This window comes from Eutrigla gurnardus (genome assembly GCF_963514095.1).
Source record: "Eutrigla gurnardus genome assembly, chromosome: 17".
Taxonomy (NCBI): Eukaryota; Metazoa; Chordata; class Actinopteri; order Perciformes; family Triglidae; genus Eutrigla; species Eutrigla gurnardus.
Window position 1 is genome coordinate 20,918,258 of NC_139928.1, and position 17,328 is coordinate 20,935,585.

The 17,328-nt window shown below is 41.7% G+C and overlaps 1 protein-coding gene across 1 annotated transcript; it reads right to left on the reverse strand.

The window, feature by feature from the left end:
* LOC311027431 (uncharacterized protein) lies at window positions 1-15,401 on the reverse strand (the record flags this gene model as incomplete). The annotated part of the gene is made up of 2 exons (XM_084031458.1): window positions 1-1,313; window positions 15,182-15,401. The coding sequence occupies 2 exons, from the start codon at window positions 15,399-15,401 to the stop codon at window positions 631-633; spliced, it is 903 nt and encodes a 300-aa protein (XP_083887584.1). The 3' UTR covers window positions 1-630.
* Between the last annotated feature and the right edge of the window lie 1,927 nt (window positions 15,402-17,328).

The following is a 17,328-nucleotide window of genomic DNA, read 5'->3' on the forward strand; positions in this document are numbered from 1 at the left end:
ATACGAACATCAGAAGTCAAAAATATTTAAGAAATCAAATAAATCATCCAAAATACGTCATGAAAACTAATAATTATAAAAATACATATAAAAAGTAGGAATCAGTCAAAAATACTGGCCTAACATTTTAGGAATCCAGCCTGGTTTATCTGTATATTACCCACAATCATGAGCGTGTTGCTGCACGGTGGTGTAGTGGGTAGCACTCTCGCCTCACAGCGAGAGCATCGCAGGTTTGACTCCCAGGTCTTCTGTGTGGAGTTTGCATGTTCTCTCCGTGCACGCGTGGGTTCTCTCCGGGTTCTCCCTGGGGATAGGTTAATTGATGACTCTAAATTGCCCAAAGGTGTGAATGTGAGCATGAATGGTTGTTTGTCTCTACATGTTGGCCCTGCGATACACTGGCGTCCTTCGCCCAATGACAGCTGAGATCGGCTCCAGCCCCCCCGCAAGAAGGTAGAAAATGACAGAGCGTGTTCTAGTCCTGCTCTGTGTTAAGTGTCCACAGATAACTTCTGTTGTAATATGACACAATGAATAAAATGTTATTGAGTGAAACCTGTCACTTCCATATTGTTCTCCTGCAAATCTAGATAGCACAGTGCAAACTTCACTTCATTGCTCCATTTGTTAAACAGTCAGTGGCAGGACTCTTTTGTAACTGAAAGGTTTTTCTCCTGTATGAGTTCTCATGTGTTTCTTCAGATCTCGATTTTCAATGAAACCTTTACCACACACTGAGCAGCTGAAAGGTTTTTCTCCTGTATGAATTCTCATGTGTTTCTTCAAATTGCCACTTTCACTGAAAGCTTTACCACACACTGAGCAGCTGAAAGGTTTTTCTCCTGTATGAGTTCTCATGTGTTTCTTCAGATCTCCATTTTCAATGAAACGTTTACCACACACTGAGCAGCTGAAAGGTTTGTCTCCTGTATGAGTTCTCATGTGTGTCTTCAGACGTCGATTTACAGTGAAACCTTTACCACACACTGAGCAGCTGAAAGGTTTTTCCCCCGTATGAGTCATCATGTGTCTCTTCAGATGTCCATTTACAGTGAAACCATTACCACACACTGAGCAGCTGAAAGGTTTTTCTCCTGTATGATTCATCATGTGTATCTTTAAATCGTACGTGCTATTGAAGCCTTTACCACACACTGAGCAGTCGAAAGGTTTTTCTCTTGTATGAGTTCTCATGTGTTTCTTCAGATCTCCATTTTCAATGAAACGTTTACCACACACTGAGCAGCTGAAAGGTTTTTCTCCTGTATGCGTTCTCATGTGTCTCTTCAGAGTACCATTTTCAGTGAAACCTTTACCACACACTGAGCAGCTGAAAGGTTTTTCTCCTGTATGAGTTCTCATGTGTTTCTTCAGATTTCCACAGAAATTGAATTGTTTCCAACACTGAGAGCAGTTAAATGGTTTCTTTCCAGTTCTACATCTAAAATCACTGTCGGGATCATTTTTCAAAGCCTAAAACTGACCGAGGTTCTCTGGTCTCCTGCCAATCAGCACTGTCATCAGGCTCAGGTTCAGAAGAGTCTCCAGTCGTGTCATCAGTATCTGTTTGTAAATGTGAATCGGAGTTCCTGGCTGGTTCTGGTCCCCCACAGTCCTCTTCATCAGCTTCTGTTTTCATCTGTTCAGGTGAGTCTCTGGCTACAGCTGAAACCAGCCCTGAGGACTGAGGTTTCTCTTCATCGTTGTCTTCTTCACCCTTGATATCAACCTCCTCCAGGCCTCGATGCTTCTCTCCTTGCTGACTGGTCAAGAGTTCTTCCTGTTCTTCTTTAATGTGTGGGGGGTCTGGGTCTTCCTGGTCCAGACTGGAGCTCCAGTCCTGCTGCTCAAATTGAACCTCTTCTTTAGTCACCAACAGCTGCTGGACGTCTGCAGGAAAACAATAAACACACATACAGAATATAGAGACGTTTCAAATAGGGCTGAACGATATATCTTTATCGTATCTATATCTAGATATGAACATTCAAGATATTAATATCGAAAAAGCAACGATATAAACGATATAGATTTCCCCCGCGCTCGCCCTGCATGTACAGCTCTGGCAGTCACAATAAACTTCATTTTTACGATTGCCCTTGAATGCATCGCTATGGCCAGCCAACCACAAACCTTATTTCATGCTTGCTGTGGATCTGAAGCCAACCAATGACGAACATACGAGGGCGGGACTCCCGCCGCGGGAGTGAGGGAGCCGGAGACTGAGACACAACATACGCAGCGGGGAAATCAAAAGAAAGAAAATTGAGACGAGTGTGGAAGATAATGCGGCCGGTGGCGGTGCCGAATCTGATTTGGTGCCAAAACATAAATCATCGGGGACTTCCGGTTGGGGATCGGAATGTAGTGGCCGCATTAGCTTTGCTCTCCCATTACTTTTTCAAAAACAATAGCTTTAACTACCCCAAACCTCTTCAAATACGAACCAACGAACAATTAACGTGGTATCTATGTAAAACTGGCAAAATGTCATCGAAACCAGGCAAACAATCCAAGAAAGACGACGCCAAAAAGGTAGAAGCCCATGGCACGTGTGGTGGCTCCTGTGTTGCTAACATAGCTGAACTGCTAGAGGAGCACAGAGAAGCCATCTCATCTGAGTTTAAAATGGCATTTTCATCTCTGGAAGAGAAACTGATTCAAACCCAAGCCACAGTAGAAGATCACGACCAGCGCATCCTCTCGGTGGAGTCAAACGCTAACCTGCTGGAAGAGCGTATGTGTTTACTCGAGGAGAAGTGCACCACGCTAGCTGATAGCAACGCTAAGCTAGCAGCTAAAACAGCGGACCTGGAGGGTCGGAGCCGGAGGAACAATATCAGGATAATCGGGCTGCCAGAGTCGATTGAGGGGCCCCGGCCGACAACTTTCTTTTCAGACTTGCTTGTGGAACTACTCGGCAGCCAAATACTACCAACTCCCCCCGAACTTGACCGGGCACATCGAGCCCTCATCGCCAAACCACCCCCGGGGGGTAAGCCACGGGTTGTTATTATTCGCTTCCACCGCTACCAAGTGCGAGAATTGGTCGTCAGAGAGGCCCGCAAACAGAGAGGTAAACTGCAATACAGGGGGAAACCGGTACTGATTTTCGAGGATTATACACCAGAAGTCCTGGAGCAGCGAACCAGATATCGAGAAGTCATGGCTGAGCTGTACAACTTGGGTCTGAGGCCATCTCTGCTCTTCCCGGCAAGGCTATCGATTGTGCTGAAAGATGGGGCCAGGAGAGGTTTCTCCTCGCCCGAAGAAGCCCGGGTGTTTGCCGCAGCCCACCACCAGCAGCCTGCGGCCCGATCGGGAGTGCCGTGAACGAAACAAAAGGGACAAACAACTCATCTGGTAACAACGTAGATCTTTATTTACTTTTTAAATAATTGCCATTGCAGAGCGGAATGAATCTTTACCCACTCAGGGTACTAGACTTCACTCACGCTGCGGGCTATTTCAACAAACAGGTGAGCCGATCCCAGCTGTCATGTTAACTTAGCTTACGTCCTCTCGGCAATACTGTTGGGCTGCGTTACTATTGATGAAAATGTTGTGCTCTTAGGAGCTATGATTGTGCTGTTACTCTTGTTATTAGCCATAACTGAGCTGTTACTCGTGTTATTGCTCCTGCCTCGTTAGTTTGCGTTACTGAGAAGGTATGTTTCGCTTATGTTGTGCTGTGAGGCCGAATATAGCCTAATGTAAATTGGACACTTGCTGCTTGATATCCTCTGCACTGAAATTTGCTCCATAGATTTGTACCACTATGTGATATGTTCCAGGTGGACTTAACTGATCTGCTGCTTAATCTTATCTTTCATTTTATTCCAAAATATATATGTGTGGGTGTGTGTGTGTGTGTGTGGGGGGGGGGGTGTGTGTGTTTATATATATATTTTTTTTTTATATACCGGTGTATGTATATATATATATATATATATATATTTTATTTTTTTTACCATTATTTTGTTTTGATCCTCATGTTATTTATGTGTGTGTGTATCTAAGATATACACTTTATTTTTTTACTATTATTATTATTTCATATACATATATTATACTACTGCACCATCCCCCCCTCCTTCCTTTTTTTTTTTTTTTTTTCATGTGTGGACAAGCAAGCACTAGAAGCTCATAATTCACTCACCTTCTCAAAGCCTGTTGCTGTTAAAGAGGATGGAGTATTATTAATCACACGTATAGCTAATTATACTACGGACCAAGTTCTTTGGAATATTTCTGTGTTCTATTGTTCGTTTGACCTTAATAATGGGGATACTGTTACATATTTTGGGAAGAGAAGCTAAGCATTCGAGTGAAGGTTAGTAAAGGTTGAATAGTGTGCGCCAATGCAATTGGCGAAGAGGTATGATAACCAAAGGGTTAGGGAAGTTATGGGGTTCGGGGAGGTGGGGAGGGGCATGGCTGGGGTAAGTAAGCCAACTTCCTTTTTTGTGTATTTTGTTAGTTTGTTTTTTTGTCCCATCGGTCTCATTGTGTCTTTCAATGTTGCATTTATTTACCTTTTCTTTTTCTCATTTGCTCTGGAACAATCCACAGACTGCAGTGCTGGTATGTTACACTTCATATCGATCTTTGTGCTATGGCCGATGTAGCCCATTCACAGAAGGGTGGTGGACAGGTGGTAAGAATACTCTCATTAAATGTAGGTGGACTCAATGCCACAGTCAAGCGTGCTAGGATATTCTCACACATTCAAAACCTTAAAGCTGACATAATGTTTCTCCAAGAGACACACTTACTTAATATTGATCACCAGAAATTGTCTAGACCTTGGATAGGACAAATCTTTCATTCTAAATTTAACCTGAAAACGAGAGGTGTGGCCATACTTGTTAGGAAAAACGTGCATTTCACTCCAGACAAAATTATTGCAGACCCAAATGGTCGCTATGTGATTGTCCCCGGTACATTGTACCAGAAACCGGTTGTCCTCGTATCTGTCTATGCTCCTAATTGGGATGACTATAACTTCATGAAAAACCTATTGTCTTCTCTTCCTAACTTAAATTCCCATGTGCTAATTGCGGGAGGTGATATGAACTGTGTCATTAACCCTCTACTGGATAGGTCTAGCTCCAGAACTTCAACACCATCTAAAATGTCTCAGACCCTCTCTGCCTTTATGGAACAATATGGCTATGTTGATCCCTACAGACTTCTACATCCCACTATTAAGCAGTACTCTTTCTTTTCACACGTACATCGTACTTTTTCACGCATAGATTACTTTCTCATTGACAAAACACTAATTCCCTCGGTAATATCCACACAATACTCACCTATAGTCGTATCTGACCACTCCGCAGTAACCCTTGACCTTCGCTTTGACCATAGGCCTAAAGATTATAGGACATGGCGCTTAGATCCTCTGTTGCTGGCTGATGGGAATTTCTGTAAACAAATCTCCGAAGCCATTGACCTCTTTTTGGAAACCAATAACACAGAAGGCATCTGCCCTATGCTATTATGGGAAACCCTAAAGGCCTTTATTAGGGGTAAAATTATTTCATATACGTCCTATATTAATAAAAATCGTAGAGCGCGCCAAAAAGAACTGGAAGAATCCATTGCCACTGTAGACCATCGCTACTCAATTGATCAATCACCTGACCTTTACAAGGAAAGGTTGAAACTTAAGACTGAACTTGATCTTTTGACAACAAGAGAGGCTGAACAACTTCTGCTCCGCTCCAGAGGCACTCAGTATGAATTTGGAGATAAGGCAAGTCGGCTTTTAGCCCATCAGCTGAAAACTAAAACTGCTTCCAACCAGATTACTCAGATCCGTACTAATACCGGTGCGCTTACGTCTGACCCCGTAGAAATAAATAACATTTTTAAAACATTCTATTCTCAGCTCTATACGTCGGAGTCCTCCAATAATGAAGCTCATATGTCTGAATTTTTCACAGCACTAGACGTACCCGTGATTTCAGAGGATAACAGACAGATGCTGGACAGCCCTTTGCAACTTAACGAGATTACCGAAGCAATAAAACTGATGAATAATAATAAATCACCCGGACCGGATGGTTTTCCGGTGGAATTTTTTAAAAAATTTATAGAAAAATTAGCTCCATTACTACTAAGGATGTTTACGCAGTCGCTCCGGCAGGGCTGCTTGCCACCCACCCTCACCCAGGCCTCAATTTCCCTTATATTAAAGAAGGACAAAGATCCCTTAAACTGTGCGTCTTTTCGTCCAATATCGTTACTGTCGGTTGATGTTAAAATACTTGCGAAGGCAATTTCACGTCGGTTGGAGACTGTTATGACCGCCATTGTGTCAGAAGACCAGACGGGGTTCATTAGACAACGACACTCATTCACCAACATTAGAAGGCTTCTCGGCATCATCCACACCCCACCTTCCCCTTCTGACCCAGAAGTAATCGTGTCCCTTGATGCCGAGAAGGCCTTCGATAGGGTGGAGTGGTCCTACTTGTTCACCGCGTTGCGGCATTTTGGCTTTGGAGGCAATTTTATATCCTGGATTCAATTGCTTTACACCTCTCCTCAAGCATCGGTATGCACAAATACTTCTTGTTCTAAGACTTTTCCCCTTTCCCGTGGAACGCGCCAGGGGTGCCCGCTTTCCCCTCTTCTATTCGCCATCGCCATAGAGCCACTCTCGATAGCACTTAAAATGGAAAGAGGTTTTCTGGGCATCCAGCGATGGGGAACAGAACACAAAGTATCCCTCTACGCAGATTACCTGCTTTTGTACGTAAGGAACCCGTTGTCTAGTATTCCTCGGATCTTATCAATTCTTAACTTCTTCAGCACTTTTTCGGGATACAAATTAAATGTTCAAAAAAGTGAATGTTTTCCAGTTAATCAGCCAGCCTTGGACATCCCAGCACTGTCTATCCCGTTTAAGTTTTCCAGCTCAGAGTTTAAATACTTAGGTGTCGTCATTACACGATCTATAAGGTCCCTACGTGAACAAAACTTTGCAGCTCTCACCTCAAAAATCAAGTCTGACCTCCAAAGGTGGAGCCACTTACCCCTTTCACTAGCAGGGAGGGTACAAATAGTCAAGATGAACGTTTTACCTCGCTATCTATACCTCTTCCAATGCCTTCCCATCTTTTTACCCCAATCGTTTTTCAAATCTATTGACTCTGTTGTCTCTCAATTCATATGGGCGGGTAAACATCCTAGAATCTGCAAAGCTGCCATGCAGCGGAGTAGACCTTCAGGTGGACTTGGCTTGCCAAACTTCCAATCTTATTACTGGGCGGCAAACGCGCACAAACTATTACTCTGGTTTACATCCCCACAGAGCAGCTGGTGCCAATTGGAATCTGACTCATGCATATCGTCATCGCCGCAGGCTCTGGCATGCGGCACCCTGCCCTTACCTTACTCACAGTACACATCTAACCCCCTTGTCGTTGCATCACTCAAAATCTGGGCTCAAATAAGGGGACATTTTAAGTGGTCTTCCCTTCCTCAATCAACACCCATCTGCAAAAACCATCTCTTTGCACCAGCCAGAACTGATCCGCGCTTTGTGTTCCTGGGCAGAGGGGGTCTGCGTTCATTAAAAGATTTGTATGTAGAAGGGTCATTTGCAAGTTTCAACCAGCTACAAGCCATATTTGGATTAACCAGTTCGGATTTCTTTAGATATTTTCAACTACGGGATTTTGGAAGAACTCATTCACCTACATTCCCACTTATCCCAACCGTAACTGGTATGGACCACATTCTCTTAGCTAACACCACCCCTAAAGGACATGTCTCCTACCTATATGACCTACTGTTGCCAGCCAATGAATTAACTATTGAAAAAATCAAATCGAACTGGGAAGACGAACTGCAAGTGACCCTTTCTGATCGGTTCTGGAGTAAAGCCCTTACAAATATCAAACTTTCCTCTTCATGTATGCGGCTTAGCCTCATTCAATTTAAAGTGCTGCACAGGATTCATTATAGCATGTCCAGGCTCTCTAGAATCTACCCAGATACAGTTGAAGATAAATGTAATAGATGCTCGCTCTCACCGTGTGACCTTACACATATGTTTTGGACATGCCCTAAGTTGTTTACTTTCTGGGATTCATTCTTTAAGGTTATTTCTGAAATAACGCAGATCCATATCCCACCATCTCCTCATGTAGCTATTTTTGGAAGACTTCCAGATGAAAATGTTGCAACAAATACTCAATCCAATGTAATTGCTTTCTCCTCTCTGATCGCTCGAAGGAGCATTTTGCTCTTATGGAAATCCCGCCTCCCTCCATCACTCAAATCTTGGCTTCGTGACATCATGTCCTTTCTAAAATTGGAAAAAATTTAATTTGCTTTGAGAGGCCGCTCGGATAAATTCCATTGTCACTGGCAACCGTTGATTAACTATTTCGACCGTCTGCCTGCGAGTGAAATTGCACAGTAGAATCCAAAACATACTTTACATTAAACTACACTACTTTGCATTAATTTATTATCTGTGCGCTGCTGCCTGTCCACCACCCTGCCCTCTTCTGTAGGAGTGACGTATATATGAACACTGTGGTTTTAAAACATGTTTAAAAAACAACTCTGCCTTCTATAGCTGGTGGTATAAGTACTGCAACAATTCCATTATTTGCATAACACAATATTGAGACATTTTTTTTTTAATTTTTTTTTATTTTTTATTTTTAGATATATTTATATATCTATACATATAAAGATACTTTAATATTATAATTCATCTTTGTATCTTTTTTATTAAAGGTTTTGTTTTATATCATATTCATTTACTTGCTTAATTATTTGCATACATGTCTTTTGTCCTAGCCTGTCCATGTTTGCTCTTGTCTGTCTTTATCTTTTATATATAATTTTTCTTTTTTAGTTTTTCTTATGTTGAGGAAGCTGGGGGTGGGTATGGGAGGGGTTAAGAAGAAATAATAATTTGAAAAAACTGAAAATGCCTTTGTAACTGTCTCTGAATGTACATCATACTTTGTCATCATTTTCTTTAATAAAATGTTTAAACAAAAAAAACATAAATCATCCTCCATTATTTGGAGGTATTTTGGATTTAATAACGATGATGTCAACCAGAGCGAGGTGTTGTGCAGGTCGTGTTTGGCGAAAATTGAGTGTATTGCAATGCGTTCAGAAGCGTTACACTGTATGAGTCGGCATCCACCAGACATAAAGACATTACAGACGCTATAACATACCACATTGCAAAAGACATGGTACCCGTGTAGACGGTCTTAAATGTTTTTTTATTTATTGATTGGTGACTTTATGTTAATGTCGATGACTGGCAGTGAGTTATCAATAAAACTGCAGTTTCTACATCCTTTTGTATTATGATGTTTTTATTTTTCTGAAAAATATTTGGTTTTCACCGAACCCGTAGTCATATCGTATCGATATTAAGATATCTGGCATGAATATCGAGATATGAAATTTTGTCCATATCGTTCAGCCTTAGCTTCAAACAGCTGAACAATCAGTCACCAGTACACTGTTTTTTTTCTGAAACAAAACAGGCAGACAGACAACCTGCAAAAATACAATGCACCAGCAGTAATGCAGTCATCAGTATATATAAATCTTTATTATGGACTCAGATGGTCCACTCACATCCAACATACACACACACATATGACACATTAAAATACATACTCAAAAATACTATACTAAAATAGGTGCAAGCTATCATGCCAATGGTTTCGAAGCCTGGATGTGAACCGATAGCCCATCATAGGGTTGGTTAAGGCTATAATGATGCTATTTTCTGATAAATCCAATCGACACATGAAATTGAACATTAGCTTTCGTAACAGTGCCTGACATGTAGGTACATTAGAGGACACAAATAGCTGGCTAGCACTGTGCCACCTAGGAACACGGAGCAACAACCTCATGGCATCATTATATGCCACTCTAAGCCTCTGCATAGTTCTCACTCTGTAAGAGGACCAGAGATGAGCTGTATACAGCGGCGTGACATAAGGCCTAAACAAAGCACACTTAACATCTGTGGAACACATGGAAAATTTCCTCAACATCACGTTGGCCTGTGCATATATTTTACACCACGACGAATGTCACCGTCATCCATGAGATCATCTGAGAAGACATGTCCTAGATATTTTAATTCCCTGCATATTTCTAAGAGGCCATCTGCGAGGTGGAAAGCAGGAAAAGAGGATTTTTTGTCCTCTCTAGATCTCACAACAACAACCTTACTCTTTTTGGAATTATAGTTGATGTCAAATTCTCTTCCATATTGTGTGCATATCCTCAACAGCTCTTGTAACCCAGCAGAATATGGACAATGTAAAACCAGGTCATCAGCATACATGAGATGATTCACAACTTGATCTCCCACAATACATCCTGTTGTACATTCATTTAGCTGTCTTGAAAGGTCATCAATATATACATTAAAAAGAATAGGGGATAATATTCCTCCTTGACGGACCCCATTCGCCACATGAAAAGGATCAGAAACAGTATTATCCCATTTGACCTGGAATGTTTGCTGAGCATACCAATACATTAGAATTCTGACAATATATTTAGGAACATCTCTCATGAGTAGTTTTTCAAATAGTTTTGCATGGTTGATTCTATCGAATGCCTTAGAGGCATCAATAAAACAGAGAAACATAGAGGTGTTTTGGCGTTGATATTTAGCGACAATCTCCTTTAAAGCATAAATGCATAAGTCAGTACTATGTTTTGTCTTGAACCCAAATTGATTGTCTGTAGTTAATACATACATTTCGATCCTATTTAAAATAATTTAATAATAATTTATTTACTTAGACAGGGTACTGGCAAGGGCAATTGGCCTATAATTGTCCATGCTGTTTAATTTGCCAGCCTTCTCCTTAAGCACAGGAACCAGCAAAACAGACAAGATGGAATCAGGGAGAACACCATGCACCATGATACCAGAGAAACACATGGCTAACAGTGGAGAGAGCCTATAGCTGGCATGCTTAAGATGCTCTGCAGCAATACCATCTGTACCACATGTTTTGTTGTTATCAAGCATCTCAATAGCATGTGCCATCTCCGCTGGCCTTACTGTAACATTAGTGTCCAAATCAACATTATTAACAGCAACAACAGTAGCTTGAGATGAATACATTTGTTACAGTTTTTCATAATTGTTAATAACTTGAACCCTTCCAACCTTTCATCTAAACTGTAAACACAAAACCCAGTTTTCAAACTACATTCACAAAACCTCTGATTCTTCTGGATAAATCAAACCATCACATACTGACTGTAATTGTGTTTAACTTCTGCAGCCTGTGGTCAGCATAATGCATCAGAAGTACATCACAGAGAAACATGTGTTTTTGTAAGTGAGAATGTGTTTAGCTTCAATTAAAAACATGCGTTTAGGCCACCGACCTTTGGGTTCAGAGATTAGGATTTAGTCTTTCAGCAAATGTGAACAACTGTAATACGGATGCAGAAGTAAACGTTTTGGTCCTATGCGTGTTGCATGTTACCTCCTGTCACACGTTAACGCAACTCATATTAGAACACTGCCATACCTAACGTATAAAAAGTAAGCACCAACCTGCTCTGTGTAACCGGACTTCAGGCAGGAAAACAGCGTCCAGTAGCTTCCGCTGTCGCTCGTTCTCCTCTTTAGAACGAGAAAGTTCCTCCTCGTATTCTGCTACCGTTCTTTCAAACAGCCCAAATATCTCTTCAGCAGCCGCACTCAGTCGCTGCTCCACCAAAGCTCTCATCACTTGGACTTTACTCATTTTCCCACGACGAGAGAGACGTTTTGACTCCAAAACGTGGTTTAACCCTACTTCTCAGTAGCCAATGGGAACTTATGACTCTCACCCGTTCAAACTGGAAAATTGGCCAAAGGGCTCACAATTACATGAAATGAACGCGTCGTTGACGCGTCGTTAACACGTTAACAACACGTAGACAACATGTAAACAACACATTAACGACACGTTAACGACGCGTGAAAAAATTGACGCGTTGACAACGTGTTGTCTACGTGTTGTTAACGTGTTGTCTACGTGCAGTCTACGTGTTGTCTACGTGTTGTTAACGTGTTAGAATTCACGTATATTTGAACTGGATGACCTTCCATACATACCTGACGTATAAAAAGTAAGCACCAACCTGCTCTGTGTAACCGGACTTCAGGCAGGAAAACAGCGTCCAGTAGCTTCCGCTGTCGCTCGTTCTCCTCTTTAGAACGAGAAAGTTCCTCCTCGTATTCTGCTACCGTTCTTTCAAACAGCCCAAATATCTCTTCAGCAGCCGCACTTAGTCGCTGCTCCACCAAAGCTCTCATCACTTGGACTTTACTCATTTTCCCACGACGAGAGAGACGTTTTGACTCCACACAAACTCCGTCAAAATCTGTTTCCAGCTAGCATGCTAAGCTAACTAGCTTAGCTTCGTAGGCTCTCGGGAGATGATTGAGAGTTAAAACATTCAGAATAAAAGGTGAAGAGTACAAAGTCCGTCCAGACAGGTTTATCCAGACACACAGAGACTCTGATGGATCAGTACTGGTGAAGCTAACAGACACTTTCTCAACACCACGAAGTAACTCTTCTACTGAAACCAGGCGCCATTGTTGAAGATGGAACATCCGGGTACGCCGCGACTTCTTCTTCTTCTTCTGTTGGATTTGATTGGCGGCTGGCATCCAGTTTACAGGTGCATTGCCGCCACCTACCGGACTGGAGTGTGGTACATTCGATGTGCAGTTAGGATAGACGCCGCGACTTCTTCTTCTTCTTTGGCGTTTAATGGCAGTCGGCATCCTTAATGTTGCATATACCGCCATCTGCTGGACTTTACTTCTTTCTTATTTCCTCTTTTGTTATATTCTTTTAATTAGACCAGATGAGATAAGAAATCTCATAATGATTCTTCTCCCTTCCTTAGATTTTCCACATTCTACTAGACCCTTGAAGTTATTTTCCACTTTTCCAACCTTTCGCAACCCTGTCTTCATCATTTCCCTCTCTCTTTCATATCTAGGACAAGCTACAATTACATGCTGCACTGTCTCCCTCTCCCCACAGCTACACTGACCCGTTGGATGTTTTCCTATTATATTAAGTGTGTTATTCAGTTTACTGTGCCCTATTCTTATTCTGCTCATGATTACTTGTTTTGTTCTATTGTCTCCATAACATCCTACCTCTCCTACTACTCCCTGTAATTTATGTAAATGTCTCCCTTTTTCCTGGCTCTTCCAATACTGATTCCATTGATTGATTATTTCCTTCCATATTAAACTTTTCCCCTCTGCTTTTGATAAAGCCACGATTTCTTCTTCGTTTGGTCTTTTTTATGGCGTTTGGCAAACAATGTTGTGGTGCATCACCGCCACCAACCGGAGGAAAAACTCCACACAGAAGAACCTGAACCACCATGCAGCTGATGATTCTGATTACTATTCCCTAATTCTAATAATAAAGAAAATCATAAAAAAGCTATCCATCAAATTCGTCCTATTCGTCATTGAGACAGAAATTAATAACACCATATCTCATGGATTATTTCTCAACTTAACTTCCCTGAGACTCGGTGTCTATAGTATTTATCAAAGGCCTTTAAGCTTATAGTTAAGATATAGATATCTCATCAATGAGATCAAATATATTTCCTGTATTTAACGATAGGGCGTGGAAAGAGACGACTCAAAGGATTAATTCCCTGGATTTATTTCTGTGTATCAGAAGAGGTGATGCACAGCAAGATCATTTCCATAAGAAACGTAAATAAAAACATTAAAGAATAAGTTGTGCTGTAATGATGGGGCAGACACAGACCTGACATTCATCCACTTTATTTGTATCAATGCAGATGTACACTTACAATATATTGACAGGACCGTGTTCACAGATATCCAAAAAGCATAAGTATGCATTTCTACCAGACAACAATTATGTGATCATATAATAGCACAAATACGAACATCAGAAGTCAAAAATATTTAAGAAATCAAATAAATCATCCAAAATACGTCATGAAAACTAATAATTATAAAAATACATATAAAAAGTAGTAATCAGTCAAAAATACTGGCCTAACATTTTAGGAATCCAGCCTGGTTTATCTGTATATTACCCACAATCATGAGCGTGTTGCTGCACGTTGGTGTAGCACTCTCGCCTCACAGCGAGAGCATCGCGGGTTTGATTCCCAGGTCTTCTGTGTGGAGTTTGCATGTTCTCTCCGTGCATGCGTGGGTTCTCCCTGGGGGAGGTTAATTGATGACTCTAAATTGCCCCTAGGTGTGAATGTGAGCATGAATGGTTGTTTGTCTCTACATGTTGGCCCTGCGATAGACTGGCGTCCTTCGCCCAATGACAGCTGAGATCGGCTCCCGGTCCCGATTTCGAGAAGGTAGAAAATGACAGAGCGTGTTCTAGACCTGGTCTGTGTTAAGTGTCCACAGATAACTTCTGTTGTAATATGACACAATCAATAAAATGTTATTGAGTGAAACCTGTCACTTCCATATTGTTCTCCTGCAAATCTAGATAGCACAGTGCAAACTTCACTTCATTGCTCCATTTGTTAAACAGTCAGTGGCAGGACTCTTTTGTAACTGAAAGGTTTTCTCCTGTATGAGTTCTCATGTGTTTCTTCAAATTGCCACTAACACTGAAAGCTTTACCACACACTGAGCAGCTGAAAGGTTTTTCTCCTGTATGACTTCTCATGTGTCTCTTCAGATCTCCATTTTCAGGGAAACCTTTACCACACACTGAGCAGCTGAAAGGTTTTTCTCCTGTATGAGCTCTCATGTGTGTCTTCAAATGTCCATTTGAAGTGAAACCTTTACCACACACTGAGCAGCTGAAAGGTTTTTCTCCTGTATGAGCTCTCATGTGTGTCTTCAAACGTCCATTTACAGTGAAACCTTTACCACACACTGAGCAGCTGAAAGGTTTTTCCCCTGTATGAGTCATCATGTGTCTCTTCAGATTTCCATTCACATTGAAACCTTTATCACACACTGAGCAGCTGAAAGGTTTTTCTCCTGTATGAGTTCTCATGTGCGTCTTCAGATATCCACTTTCAGTGAAACGTTTAACACACACTGAGCAGCCGAAAGGTTTTTCTTCTGCATGAGTTATCATGTGTTTCTTCAGATCTCGATTTTCAATGAAACCTTTACCACACACTGAGCAGCTGAAAGGTTTTTCTCCTGTATGAGTTCTCATGTGTTTCTTCAAATTGCCACTTTCACTGAAAGCTTTACCACACACTGAGCAGCTGAAAGGTTTTTCTCCTGTATGAGTTCTCATGTGTTTCTTCAGATCTCCATTTACAGTGAAACGTTTACCACACACTGAGCAGCTGAAAGGTTTTTCTCCTGTATGAGTTCTCATGTGTCTCTTTAGATTTCCACGGATGCTGAATTGTTTCCAACCCTGAGAGCAGTTAAATGGTTTCTTACCAGTTCTACATCTAAAATCACTGTAAGGATCATTTTTCAAAGCCTTTAAAACTGACCGAGGTGCTCTGGTCTCCTGCCAATCAGCACTGTCATCAGTCTCAGGTTCAGAAGAGTCTCCAGTCTTGTCATCAGTATCTGTTTGTAAATGTGAATCGGAGTTCCTGGCTGGTTCTGGTCCCCCACAGTCCACTTCCTCAGCTTCTGTTTCCATCTGTTCAGTTGAGCCTCTGGCTGCAGCTGAAACCAGCCCTGAGGACTGAGGTTTCTCTTCATCGTCGTCTTCTTCACTCTTAACAGGGACAACAGTCAATGGGAACTTGATACCAACCTCCTCCAGGCCTCGATGCTTCTCTCCTTGCTGACTGGTCAAGAGTTCTTCCTGTTCTTCTTTAATGTGTGGGGGGTCTGGGTCCTCCTGGTCCAGACTGGGGCTCCAGTCCTCCTGGTCCAGACTGGGGCTCCAGTCCTGCTGCTCAAATTGAACCTCTTCTTTAGTCACCAACAGCTGCTGGACGTCTGCAGGAAAACAATAAACACACATACAGAATATAGAGACGTTTCAAATATCGTATCTATATCTAGATATGAACATTCAAGATATTAATATCGAAAAAGCAACGATATAAACGATATAGATTTCCCCCGCGCTCGCCCTGCATGTACAGTTCTGGCAGTCACAATAAACTTCATTTTTACGATTGCCCTTGAATGCATCGCTATGGCCAGCCAACCACAAACCTTATTTCATGCTTGCTGTGGATCGACAGCTGAAGCCAACCAATGACGAACATACGAGGGCGCGACTCCCGCCGCGGGAGTGAGGGAGCCGGAGACTGAGACACAACATACGCAGCGGGGAAATCAAAAGAAAGAAAAGTGAGACGAGTGTGGAAGATAATGCGGCCGGTGGCGGTGCCGAATCTGATTTGGTGCCAAAACATTAATCATCCTCCATTATTTGGAGGTATTTTGGATTTAATAACGATGATGTCAACCAGAGCGAGGTGTTGTGCAGGTCGTGTTTGGCGAAAATTGAGTGTATTGCAATGCGTTCAGAAGCGTTACACCGTATGAGTCGGCATCCACCAGACATAAAGACATTACAGACGCTATAACATACCACATTGCAAAAGACATGGTACCCGTGTAGACGGTCTTAAATGTTTTTTTATTTATTGATTGGTGACTTTATGTTAATGTCGATGACTGGCAGTGAGTTATCAATAAAACTGCAGTTTCCACATCCTTTTGTATTATGATGTTTTTATTTTTCTGAAAAATATTTGGTTTTCACCGAACCCGTAGTCATATCGTATCGATATTAAGATATCTGGCATGAATATCGAGATATGAAATTTTGTCCATATCGTTCAGCCTTAGCTTCAAACAGCTGAACAATCAGTCACCAGTACACTGTTTTTTTTCTGAAACAAAACAGGCAGACAGACAACCTGCAAAAATAAAATGCACCAGCAGTAATGCAGTCATCAGTATATATAAATCTTTATTATGGACTCAGATGGTCCACTCACATCCAACATACACACACACATATGACACATTAAAATACATACTCGAAAATACTGTACTAAAATAGGTGCAAGCTATCATGCCAATGGTTTCGAAGCCTGGATGTGAACCGATAGCCCATCATAGGGTTGGTTAAGGCTATAATGACGCTATTTTCTGATAAATCCAATCGACACATGAAATTGAACATTAGCTTTCGTAACAGTGCCTGACATGTAGGTACATTAGAGGACACAAATAGCTGGCTAGCACTGTGCCACCTAGGAACACGGAGCAACAACCTCATGGCATCATTATATGCCACTCTAAGCCTCTGCATAGTTCTCACT